General features: G+C 46.0%; 1 protein-coding gene across 6 annotated transcripts in view; it reads left to right on the forward strand.

Annotated features, from left to right (window-relative positions):
• Positions 1-13473, forward strand: part of HECW1 (HECT, C2 and WW domain containing E3 ubiquitin protein ligase 1) — a 283331-nt gene that overhangs the window by 99287 nt on the left and 170571 nt on the right. The window contains exon 3 of one of the 6 annotated variants that reach the window (XM_043963546.1): positions 948-1005. The exons of the other annotated variants lie outside the window; for them this stretch is intronic. Coding sequence (XP_043819481.1) covers positions 979-1005 — 27 coding nt within the window. The 5' untranslated portion in view covers positions 948-978. The remainder of the gene's footprint in view (positions 1-947; positions 1006-13473) is intronic. 6 annotated transcript variants of the gene reach the window in all.

Here is a 13473-nt window from a genome sequence, read left to right on the forward strand (position 1 = left end):
CCACATTTCCACATTCCTAGCCTAATCTAAGCCCTTAGAATGCAAGCTAACGACTTGTTTTTTAAACAAATTCTCTTGTCAGCAAAGCTTCAAATTTCTCTGGGCTTGGGGAATACTGGAGTTGCATGCTTTCTTTTGGAATGAAAACATATTGCCTAGTTTTAAGGCAACTTCAAGGAAAGATGAGGATGCAAGATTGTAGGAACTGGAAATGATGCCCAGATTGGAAGTGCTCACGAGATGTTATCACATCAACTTTAGTGAGTCCCACTTTTCTTCCCAAAATCTTAGATATGTAAACTCAAATACATTGCTTTCATGTAAAAACTAATTTAGTTGGTTTCCCCTATCATCTCATCAAAGAAAATTATGGAAGCAAAATTTTGTGGATGTGAACGAACAGTGCCCCTAGAAGGTGTTGGCATGAACCAATACTTGGGAAACACTAATTTTTAAATTGTGATTCTATCACAACTTCCCTTTTGGTGGAAAGAACACAATGACCACAACAACTAGACCTGACTCCAGTGTTTGCCCTTCCATTGCCATGACTACCCTGTGATGTTCAGTAATAGCAGGTGGTGCACATGGATGGGGTTGTCACGTGGGTTCAAGAATTTCCAGCTGGGACCATTGTGATAGGGTGAGAAGGGAAAGAGTCCAACTTGAATATCCCTGATTCTAGTTTTCAATATGGCGCCCAGCCCATCACCAAGGATTGTTGGAGTTTGCTCCACTGGTTCAAGTTTTCATTTTTCAAAGAAGTTCCCCAAAGTCCAGCGTTTCTGTGTATCTGTGTGTCTGGAGGTGGGTGGGGGAGACTGAGGGGATAGGGAGGGGCCCAGGGCCTTGGGAGTTCTGTTGATGCTGTTCTTTCTCTGTGTGATGTCACTGATGTTACTTGTTTGGGATCCATGCTGAGTTAACCTCATTGGCCTTTTCCCCAGGAATTGATGCGCTTACCCTTGGTGGGTCATTATGCTGCTGCACCTGTGTAGTGTAAAGGTCAGTGTGTTTTTCTGATTCTAAGAAACCGTCCATGTCATTCCATCATAAGTTGACGACTCACTCCCATTCATAATGGAATGTGCCGTGGGCCCCGGCTCACGGGCCTCAGGGCTGGTCTCCAGGGCAGGCCTTGACATTCAGCATCCATCCGGTCACCCCTCCCCCATCTGTGATTTGGCTTGCATGCTAAGCCCCCTCCCCACACCATGCAGAGGGGCCTCACTGGGGAACAACTCAGCTCTATTCAGCTCAAGCACTAATTACTCTGGGCCATGCACCGGAAGCCCCTGCCTCCAGACAGCTGCATCCCAGGCACACACCCCAGAGTGTCCTTACAATAGGCGCAGAACAAGGAAGCCCTAGGACCGGAGGGTCCTGAGGCAGCTGCTGAAATAGACCAGGAGCTGTCTGGACAAGGATATTGACTAGCCTCGTGCTTCCAGGTGCCAGGATGGTCGCCACCCCCACTGCAGCATCACCCAGACTCTCCTTCACTGGGTGGCTCCTCCCCACCCCTGCTCCCCTGCCTCCTCCTTACAGCCCCGGGCAGGGTCTCCTGTGCCCTCCTGGGCACCAGCTTCTACCTGAACAGTCCCTGATGCCTTTTCTCCAAGCCCCCCCACCAGAGAGCCTGCCCACTGACATGAACTTAATGCCACAACGGTCACTGATTAACCATCTTCTGGGTGCAGAGCACTGCACTCAGTGCCCGGAGGACCATCAGTTTAGATGGCACTGTGCCTGCTCTGGTGGGGCTTAACAGCCTGGTTGGGGGCCCAGCTACCGATTCCCACTAACCCAGGATAAACCCATCAGAGATGTGCATACCAAAGGACTAAGCAATCTCCACAGGAGAAAGGGGGGCCTGGAGACTTAGAAGGGAATTGGGGGTGGGGTTCAATGAAGGCTCCATGGAGGAGGTGGCACTGGTGTTGGGCTTTCAAGAATGGGTAGGAATTCAACACGTGGAAAAAGAAGGAAGACCTTCTTGGCCAAAGGAGTAATATAGCAAAGAGGCGGGAAAGGAGAGACTTTTCAGGAGACCGAAAGCTGTAGAGTCTCGATGGGGCAGAAAGGGTGCGTGTAGGGCAGCAGTATAAACGTGACATAATGGATAGAGTGGCCGGACTTGGAGTCCAAAAGACCTGGGTTCGAATCCTGCCTTAGTCACGTCCTAGTTATACCCTTGGGTAAGTCACCCTCTCTGGGCTTCAGGTCTTCATCAGTAAAATGATGAGGTTTAGACCCAGGCATCTCTAAGGTCCCTTCCATTGCTATGATCCAATGATAGCCGCTCAATTTCCTAAGGATGGACAAGGCGGGGGGGGGGGGGGGGGGGCTAGATTGTGGAAAGCTTTGAATGCCGAGCGGAGGAGTCCGACCTTTTCTTAGTAAGCTACAGTGGAGGAGTGGAAAGAAGAAGGGTTTGGAGTCCAAGCATTGAGAAGCACCTGCTATGGGCCAGGCACTATGCTGGGGTACACTGGGGATACCTAGAAAGGTTTTTTTAAGTCCCTACCCTCAGGGGGCTCATAATCTAATGGATAAGACACCGTGCTACATGAGATATGTACAGGATAAATTGAAGGGAATCTCAAAGGGAAGGTATTAGCATTAAAGGGGATCTGGGTTCAAATCCCACTTTAGTCCCTTGGTGACTCAGTTTCTCTAGGCCTCAGTTCCTATAAAATGAGAGCATTGGGTTGGACAACCTCTACGTTCCCTTTCCATTGTAAATCCACAATCCTATGAACCCATCAAAAAAATTTGTGGGCAGAGGAGGGACACTGGTATAGACTGGAAGGGCCAGAGGGTCAGACTCGGAAGACAGCCTGGAGATCATTTGATTTAGCCCATGTCTGAGCAGGACACCCCCTATTGCTGTCTCTGTCCTCTCGGTCATCCAGCATCCTCTGGGGAGGAAACACTCCTTGTTCCTAAGCCACGTTGTGGCTGTGGCAGGAAGATTGTTCCATCTGTTGAACCCAATCCTCCCTTTCCATAACTTCCATGCATTTGCCCCCATTAAGGATTCCCAATGGACCTGCCATTGGCTCATTGGTTTGATGAACTTTCCTGCTACTTCGTATTCCAGTCGATTAGATGTCCATTGTCTCTCTAATGTGAAGGAAGCAGTCAAACCTTCATTTACAGGGCCATAATGATGCTTCCAGTCCAATATTATATTATCAGAGTTCAGGCATGTGGGGAGAAGAGCCTGCCCCAAGGGTGGTCTGGCACACAGTAGGTGATTCATAAATATTTTGGGCTAAGAGAATAGAAACAAGGGTATAGGGAGGTAGGATATTGTGGAGGCAGAGTGGTTAGGCCTTGGGAGCTGATTAAATGGTGTCAGAGATAGCGCCAAGTCTTTGAATGTCAGATACAGAATGCCAGTGGTGTCTGGCAGATATAGAGGAACCCGTAGCACATGTTGTGGGGCCATGCTCAGAGAAGCCCACAACTGTCCTTTAGTCATGGCTTTCCAGATCATTCAGGCACTAGGACTAAGAACACAGGCTCTACCCCAACATGCCAAATTTGTAACAGTCACACCAAGCCATCTGAGACCCTTATCTACTGTCAAAGTCTGGGACAAGCAGGGGCAAGCCTATGTATACCTACATCTAAGGCCATCAGATAATTCAAACTCTAGGGAAATACACATTTTTCAACTTAATTTTTTCCAGAAATAACTTGAAATGTTCAAATAATGTCACATTTTCTTAGGACTTTGAGGTGTCCAGAACACTTTTCTCAAGGAAAAATTGGGTCACACAATGATTAATATTGACTTTTATAGATTGAGAAATGAAGGCTTAGAGTAATTCTTAAACAGCCTGCCCATGTCCACAAAGCTAGATTTGAACCCAGATCTCTAATTTTAAGTCCAATAATTTTTTCAACATTCCACAACATCCTTTTCAACATTACCTTAATCAGTGCCAGTTTCTGCCTTTTCATTTGAACCCTAAATATGGAAAATGATTCTTCAAAATGTTCAGTGGACCCAATTTACATTTTTTTCAGGTGAGGCAATTGGGGTTAAGTGACTTGCCCAGGGTCACACAGCCAGTAAGTGTTAAGCATCTGAGGCCAGATTTGAACTCAGGTCCTCCGGACTCCAGGGCGGGTGCTCTTTCCACGGCACCACCTAGTTGGCCCCCAATTTACACTTAACTGGCTGAGAGAGCCACACTGCCAGGCTTCCTCCTTTATGTACCCAAGATCTTGGGTCCTGCAATAGATCCATTTCATGCCCTTACTAGCTTTAATCTTCCTTCACATTTTCTGCCCGTCTGAATCTGTGAGCACTGGTGGTTGAGCTCTATAAGTTGTCCTTACAATAGTGAACAGTATCCGTTCTTCCACTTGTCTTTTCTAGTATAGATGATTGCAGTGAACTCTGGTTGAGGCCCTTCCAGAGTGCCCACCATGCTCCAAGGCTTAATGCCGTCATCTCAGTGCCATCTGCCACCAGGGGATTTTGAGAAACTTGGCCAATTCTGGAAATCAATCCCTCTTAGATTTAGACTCTTCTCAGTCCCTGAATACCACCCTATTGATCCAATGGGAACATGTTCACATGATGAGTGCCATTCCTCATTGGAAGTGATGGATCAGTGATGATCCCCTGTATTTCAGTGAATGCTGCCCCCACTAAACAACAGGAGACATTTCCCCTCAATCTGAATGAAAAGGATTCTCCCAAGGCAGTTAAATATAAAGTGTGGAAGCATGGGCAGCAACACATTTTCAGATTCTCATTTTTTATGGAGGGTTAATGTTCCGGGTATTTCTCGAGCACCGACCTTTCTATATGGCACTGAGTCATAAGGTTGGGCATGCTCTAGAATGATTCAGAAAGTGAAATATTGACATGATTTGGGAAGAAAACTAGTGCCCATTTCATTTATAACTCTGTTCTTTGAGGTTGACTCAGTGTCTTCCTCCTGAGAATCAGCTGGATTTTTTAGGGCTCAGTGCCGTGGATGATCCCCTTTGTATTCCTCATCGCACTAATTGTACTGCTGGTATTGACAGTTATGGGGTCTCATGGTCCCACGGGGGTCAACTGCTTCTCAATATCAGGACATTGAGGGCCTTGTGGACTTGGTTACTTCTCAACACCAGAGTCTAAAGCTGCCTTGCACCCAGTGATGTCACTGAGAAAGTAGAAGCCTCAGCACAGGATTCATGCTGGGCTGCCCTGTCCTGGCTCTCCCTCCAAGGCACTGGGGCCAACACTGCACAGGGAACAGACTCGGCTATCAGTAATACATGGCAGAACAAGAGCCCCAGGGTCCAGAGAAAAGATCCAGGCAATGCATAATTTCTGGCTTTGCCCAGTGAGAGAAACTGTTTATTCATTTTCAATAAACAAACCCTTCTACTGTTTTTGAGGTAAGGGCTTTTATCGCATGACTGACCAAGTCTCCTTGAACATTTGACTTCATTGTTCCACAAGGACACTCATCCTCAGCCTTTCTCTCAGAAAAAAGGGGAGACATGCTTGGTGCTGAAGCTGCATCTGGGGGAGAAGGGGGGACAAAGATGGCACAATATTGGCCGAAGCAAGCTGCTTACCATGGACAGACAGGCACATGATGATGCCCACACTGTTGTGACAGCATGTTTGAGCTGGGCTCACTTTAAGTACAGTATGTGATTTTATTGAGGAAAAAAGGTGTCATTGTTACTAAATACATGTGTGTGTGTTCCACACCCACAGATGGACCCACACATGTAGCCTTCTCATTTGGCAGCATTAGATCTGGAATCCAAGACTTTTTTGGCCATACATTCCATTGGCTTTCTTCTTTCCTCTCATTACATGTCATTATGATGACCCAGGAAAAAATTGCATACTGTACATCACTTGCCACCATCTGACAAAATAGTTGCCCATCAGCATGTGTGAGTGCATGACTAACATTCATTCAATCGTGCTTTGCTGATAATGGCATTTCTTCTTATCAGTTAAGAAAAACCAGTGAAGTGGTGAAAGGGGCCGCCATCGAAGGGTATTATCATGTGTGTCACTAAGAAAGTGCTCTGCAAGGCAGTGCCAATGGGTCCAAAATGTTTCTTTCAGGGGGATTTATTAGCAAGATTATTATTTTTTAAAGTAACAATATGAATACTGACCTTCTGCAGGTACGGCAAGACAAGGGAGAGGGAGGGATAGAACATTCCCAACTTCATTTTCATAGAGCAAGCTCTGTCTTCTTTGCCCCGTGTGAAAGGTCTTCAAATAAAGCCAAGTTTGAGACTAATCAGAGGTGCTGAAATTAGCCCTGATTTCTCAAAGTCAGCCTGACTAAGGTATGTCAAGTGAGGATCTAAGGAACATGGTCCTAGCTCTGGACTCTTGTCAATGTCTTAGAAGTTAGCTTTTCTCCTGGTGTCTTTCTGGCCTTGGCTGTTCAGCCCCTTTAGGTGGCTGGAAGCCTGTGCTAACCCCAGAGAGCCAGCAGAGTGAGGCTCGAATCTCTCCATGAACAGGTGAGCCTTCACTGCTCTCTTCTTCCACACACACGGGACAAGCCACCTCCTAATTTATAGGGATCTGGGGAAGGATGAGTCCTTAGCTTTAGTAATCTCATCCTCCCTCCCTGGGCCTGTGGGGCCCTCTTGTCTGGACCCCATTGGCCTGGGTGCTGGTGGGTGGTCTACGCTGGTGCTTCCCATTTAGTGATTCTCCAGCCCTCGGATATTCATGATGATATTCAAAGGAGTTCAAGCAACAAAGTAATAATTGTAAAAACTATTGCGAATACTACATTCAATTGCCCTGGGAGTTCACAACATGTGGTTTATTGTTGAAAGAGGTTCGTGGGATGAAAAACATTGGGAGCTGCTGGTGTGGAGCCTATAGCCCATGACCCTTAAATCTGTAAGAATAATAACAACAATGATAACCAGAATTTACACTGGGCTTTACAAAGATGATCTCATTGGATCCTCAGAACAGACCTGGGAGGTAGGTGTTATTATGATCACCATCTTACAGATGAGGAAATTGTGACAAATAGAGGTTAAATGATTTCCCCAGGGCCCTATAGCTAGTCTCTAAAGCCAAATTTGAACTCAAGTCTTTCTGACTCCAAGGGGCAACTAGGCTAGGTGGTGTGGTTGATAGAGCACTGGGCCTGGATTCAGGAAGACCTGAATTCAAATATGATCTCATACACTTATTAGCTGTGTGACCCTGGTTGAGTCACTTAATCCTGTTTTCCTCAGTTTTGTCATCTGTAAAATGAACTGAAGAAGGAAATGGAAAACTACTCCAGTATCTTGCCAAGAGGATCCCAAAGAGTCAGACACAACTGTAAGGACTGAGGAACAACAACTTTCTGACTCTAGGCCAGGACACTATCCACTCTGATGTCCCACCCCCCAAGCTGCTCGATATAGATATATCCCATTGTCTTTATGCAGATTTTCTCCAAATTTCCCATCAGCCAAATACCAAAGCCCTCTCTATCTGCCATATAATGGCCAAGGATGGTCAGCCCTGACCCCTCCCCTTCAAGCAGGCACTCATTCACTCCCCATCTGGATGAGAGACCTTGGCAGTTCTGCTTTGCATAAATTTTTCAGTAAAGTGTGGCCTGGTATGCAAGACCATAGAGGATGCCTCAATCTTCATTAAAAAACCATCTTGCTTTTCAGGATGAGAATATATTATGGAGAATAGTTTTAGACTGCATGTAGCCTACCTTGGGGTGGTGGGGAGAGAGATGAGTTGAGGCCATTCTCATAGCAGGTCCATAGAGGCCACATTCTTGTCTCTGTAGAATTCCTCACACCTGCACTTCTTCAGGAACACCTTCCTCTTCATGATTCTGCACAATGAGAGCCAGACATCATTTCAGAGAACAAGACACAGTATTCCATGGCAGGGTCAGAGCTTGAGAATTATGTCTTCCCCTTTAGGCAGCTGAGTTCCACAAGTCCATATCCAGGGGAAAGCTCTAGATAAAATGTCCTGATCAGATTTCATTGAGTTATGAAAACACTGACAGACAGACATATACATGGGTGGATGGATTGATGGATGGATGGATGGATGGATGGATAACAAAAGTAGAAAAACATAGCATGAATGAAGGAAAGAGAAAATCCAGGAAAAGACTGAAGGAAAAAAAAAAAACTTTTGTGCCATCACAGCCCAATCTGATAATCTTCTAGAGTGTCATTGCTAAAAACTTTTTGAGATTTTACAATTTCAGGCATAAATAAAAGGATCATGGGGAGTAGAGATTTGACCCTAAAGCCAAGAGTTTGTGGCTCATGTTATGTCTCTAACCCAGCCCAGCCCAGCCACCAGTCTCCCAAGCCCAAGAAAGGCATCCCACCTCTCTTTGCTTTGGGTATTTCTCAAATACTAGAAATTGCAGAGAAGAGGGAGTAACCACACTGGGACCTCCCTACATTAGTGAAATCACAGGTCTCAACCCTCTCTTCCCTCCCTCCCCACCTCCAAAAAAAACATGAATAAGAATAATAGCCCTTGGTGGCCTTCCCATTTACTAACTGTGTGTCCCTGGGCAAGTCACTTCAACTCTGTCTGCCTCAGGTTCCTCATCTATAAAATGGGGATAATAATAGTATCTACCTCCCAAGGTTGTTGTGAGGATGAAGCATTTTGTAAACTTTAAAGCAGTATAAAATACAAACTATTATTATTATTAATAGTAAAAAGGTTGGTATGGGGGCAGCTAGATGGTACAGTGGATAGAGCACCAGCCCTGGATTCAGGAGTACCTGAGTTCAAATCCGGCCTCAGACACTTAAAACACTTACTGTGTGACCCTGAGCAAGTCACTTAACCCCAATTGCCTTACTTTAAAAAAAAAAAAGGTTGGTATGGAATAACTACCATGTAAGTGGTATATTTATATTATAACATATTAGACCTTATCGCTACATATGGGGCAGTAGGCATTGATCATCTCCCACATAATACATGATCACATCAATATGAAGGCGTTGAGGTACAGTGAAAAGAACACTGGCTCAGGAGGCAGAGGACCTGGGTTCAAATCCCACCTTTGATGCTTACTTGTGTGACCTTAGCTAAATTACTTCTCTGAACCTCAGCTTATGTATAAAATGGGGGAAATGGAAGAGGTGACCTTGGAGGTTCACCTTTGAGTTTCACAAACACTCTAGGAGATGGGGTCTAAATGCTATTTTTCCATTTTACAGATAAGGAAACTGAGGCCCCGTAAAGTTCATGCACTTGCTCATGGTCACACCACGAGTGTCAGAGGCAGAGGCAGTCCAGGCTCTTCTTGCCATCAAGTTGGGCACTCTAACCATTATGCCATGTTGCCTTGATGTGGGACTTTTGGGTGCCCTCTCTCATGGTTCCTTCCCCCTCCAAATCTATGGTCTCATGATCTTACAGAGATCCAATGCCCTTGTTTATTCAGATTCAGACCAACACATAAGGCTGAAGGGATTGATTTTCTGTGTCCTACAAAGTAAATCATTAGTTTTCTTTTGAAAGGCCGAGTCTTCTGTGGGTTTAGTAATTAACAATTCTTGGCTACTCTGCACATCCATATGGGATGTCCAGTCTTTTCAGCTAAGAGAATCGCTCCTGTTTAATTGACTATTTTTAGAAAACATTTATTGAGCAATGGATTTATAAGCGAACAGATGGAACAAACTGCCCGATGCGCAATATTCACACAATCCCAACACGAAGAGAAAACAAACGGTGGTCCAATGTGTTACCATCCATGAGAGCCATGTTGGCTGTAGGGCGACTGTAAAGGCGAGATCCTTTGAGACATCTCAGTCTTCTGAAGATGACTCATTAGCATGTATGTGTGCTCGAGTATGTGTTTTATGTGTATGTGTGTGCATGTGCACTCGAAAGCACTGAAGGAGGAAGGATTGCTTGCATCCTGCCCCCCTTTGCAGAAAAGTATTGACAAATTCTTGTTGAGGGAATAACACTGAGCCAGCTCTTGAATTTCAGTGGCTATCCAAGTGTGAAGTACCCTAGATGAAAACTGGAGCTCTCTAGCCAAGAATCTCAAGCTTCAGTTCATCAGTTTTTCAAACAAGAAGGACAAAAGTGGGCCAGTTCCTGCCCCCAGGGAGCTTACCTTGTACCAGGGAGACAATGGGTGTACACAAAGGCACCGAAGACCCAACAAATAATGAAGTTGACTCTGGAGTTTCTGCTCCCTTCTCCTCCGCAGCATTTTTTTTTTGCTGGGCAATTGGGGTTAAGTGACTTTCCCAGGGTCACACAGCTATTTAGTGTTAAGTGTCTGAGGTCGGATTTGAACTCAGGTACTCCTGAATCCAGGGCCAGTGCTCTATCCACTGCACCATCTAGCTGCCCCCTCCTCAGCCTTTTAATGGCTCTGTTAACAAATGCAGAGAGAAAAAGCCTCCCCTAATAAGCATCAGATAGAAGGGGAAGCACAACTTCTACAATTCACAGATGGGATGAGCTGTCCTTTGATAATTCCAAACAAGCTTTAAGTAGATTCTCCAGGGGATATTTGAGCCTGCTGGCTCCTCACTTCCAGTGCTCCATGCCTGGCCTTCAGATCAAATCCCAGAAAGCCAAGTCTGTCTGGGGCTGAGCTAAGGTCCTCTTCCAGCCATTCGGAATGTTTGGTGGGCAGAGGTGAGGAATAAGAACTGTCTCCTTGGGGGCATCCCTCAAAGGAGCCTGTGGTGGGCACAGGCTTTGGGAGCCAGGCCCAGCCCTGCCATATGTGCCGAGGATGGCGGCTGGCCTCTCTCAGTGTCTCCTCCTCTAGAACACTGCTTCCAAGAACACAGTTGGAAATTAAAAGCCCCAAATCATGCTCTTCCTTCACACTTGTCAGTTTCTGTCATGGGAATGTAGAGAGAATTTCATGACACTCAGCTTTAAAGACATTTCTAAGTCTTACTATTCCCACTTTCACAGCGGCAGTGCCCCCCTCTCTCCTTCCCATGCCAGCTTCCTACACTTGGCTCCCCTCCCTGAAGCCTGCTACCCAGCATCCTCTAAAATGCAGCAGCCAGGGACTTCCTGCTCTTCTTCCAGGGGAGAGTCTAGTCTAGTCTCCCATTCCCATACCTTTGGGCTGCCACCCCTACTCCCATGCCTGGAATCTCTCTCCTCCATCCCTCAGAATCCCAGATCTCCTTCAAGACGCAGCTCAAATCCCACCTTCTGCGGGAGGCTTTTCCTGGGGGCTCCAGCTGCTGGTGCCTGCTCTTGGCCCCCTTCCTCTCTTTTTCAAGTTGTTCTCCCCATTGGAAGGTAAGCTCCTTGAGGACATGGGCTGTTTTTGCATTTCTTTGTTGGCCTGAGGGTGCAGAACAAACACTTCACCAATGCTCCTGGACTGACTAAACTCATGTGGAGCCTCCTTTCCTAATGGTCCCATCACTTGCCTCAGAAGAGGCCAGATATTGGACAACTCACCTTCAGACTTAAGAGAAAGGGAGCCATTTCTAAGGGCTCTCTTCCAGCCCTGGGATCTCATCTCCAACTTTCCCTCTTTGGATTAGGGGGATAGCTCAGTGCAGGCACCTCCTAAGTCCCCAAATATGTATTCATCGGCCAATTTACCACAGAAGGAGATTTGGAGCCTGGCTCTGCCATATACTCCTTGTGCAAGTCACTCCCTTTCCCTGACCTTCAGCCCCCTCCTCTGTAAAAAGGAGGGGAATAAACAAAAATAAATAAATAAAAATAAACAAAAACCCCACACACAATTAATGAATGAATGAATGTAAATAATGAAGTAAATAAGTAGATAAATAGATAAATGAATGAATGAACAAATAAATAAATAAATAGAAGGGGGGAGGGGAGGAGGACTCTTCACTAAAGCCCCAGATGGCTCTAGCATTCTTCAGTTGAAACATCACAAAGGTGAATGAGTAGGATGTTGGATCCAGGGGTGGATAAGCATTTACAATGGGCACTAACCAATTAGAAGAGAAAGTATCGAATGGTGCCAACGCTTGGCTGGAGACAATTACAAGCAATTAATGCCTCCTGATTAATGTGACTATAGGAAATATTGGGCTGATGAATATTGAATAATGAAATAATGAATATTGAGCAGACCATTCTCTAAATGGTTGCTGAGGGAGCAATCAGTCAGAGGAAAGAAAGTCATTGTACAAAGAAGGGTTTCACACAGTAGAGCCTTCGGGACTTCCTGTTATCCTCTGGTCCCTTCATCCCATTATGAACTTCAGTCTCTTCCTTCCTTCCTTCCTTCCTTCCTTCCTTCCTTCCTTCCTTCCTTCCTTCCTTCCTTCCTTCCTTCCTTCCTTCCTTCCTCCTTCCTTCCTTCCTTCCTTTCTTCCTTCCTTCTTTCCTTCCTTCCATTCCTTCCTTCCTTCCCTCCCTCCTTTCCTCTTTCCCTCCTTCCTTCTTTCCTTTTTCTTTCTTTTCTTCCATCTTTCATCTCCCTCTTTCTTCCCCTTCTCCTCTCTCTCCCTTAGGCTGGAAGTACTGTGATCACTCACTAGCCTGATTCCACTGCTGATCAGCACAGGGGCTTTGACTTGTTCCATTTTTAGCCTGGGATGCTTCCACCCTCCTTCAGCAAGCTGGGAGCCCCCACCCCCTTGTGGAGGGTTGCCATATGGGTGTTGGACTTAATGCTGACAGTGGATCCCACAACCACTGCAGCTGAGAAATCCCAAGTTGCTTCTGCCTTCCCATTTGCAGAGATTACAGGAATTTGCTTCCAACCCACCTGACACTGGTTTTCTTCATTCAAATAGAGGGTCCAATTCACCCCCCATATTTCTTTTCTTTAGACTTGGCTCGTCACTTGAGTCTGACAGGAGATTTTTAGATCCTGCTTCTTCTGTCCAACACATCACATATCCCTCTCCCCTGCTTTCTGTTATCTTCAATCGTAATCAAGCAGCAGGTCTTGGCCAAGTCGGTGATCAAATTGTTAAACTACAGAAGGACAAACGCCAGCCCCTGGATCTCTCCATTAGAGCCCACCTTCCAAGCCGGCATCAAACCCTAATGCTTGCTCTTCCATCCAGCCATTCAGCCAGTTCGCAGAACTGGAGAGTTGGAAGGGCCATCGGCAGCTGTCTAGTTCATCACACAGTTGCGAGGTAGCCTCGCTCTAACACCCAACAAGTGGTGGCCCAGCCTCAGCTTGAACACCTCTAAGGGGAGGGAATCTCTCGCCTCCTGCAGCTGCCCATCTTCTTTGGGACAGATGTCATTGTTAAGAAGTTTTGCCTTTCTTGAAGCCAAGATGTGTCTCTCTCTAGCTTTTCCACTCAAGCTTCTGACTGGGTCCTTTGGGATCAAATGAAAGAAGCCCAATCCCTGAATCTCACATCCACCTAAGCTTACTTCTAGGCTATATCTCTCCATGCTACGAGAGCCTTTGTTACATGCTTTCTAAAACTCAGGTTAATTGTGTCTATGATGGCCTCCAACCTGCCGACCCA

This window comes from Dromiciops gliroides, chromosome 1 (assembly GCF_019393635.1).
Source record: "Dromiciops gliroides isolate mDroGli1 chromosome 1, mDroGli1.pri, whole genome shotgun sequence".
NCBI lineage: Eukaryota > Metazoa > Chordata > Mammalia > Microbiotheria > Microbiotheriidae > Dromiciops > Dromiciops gliroides.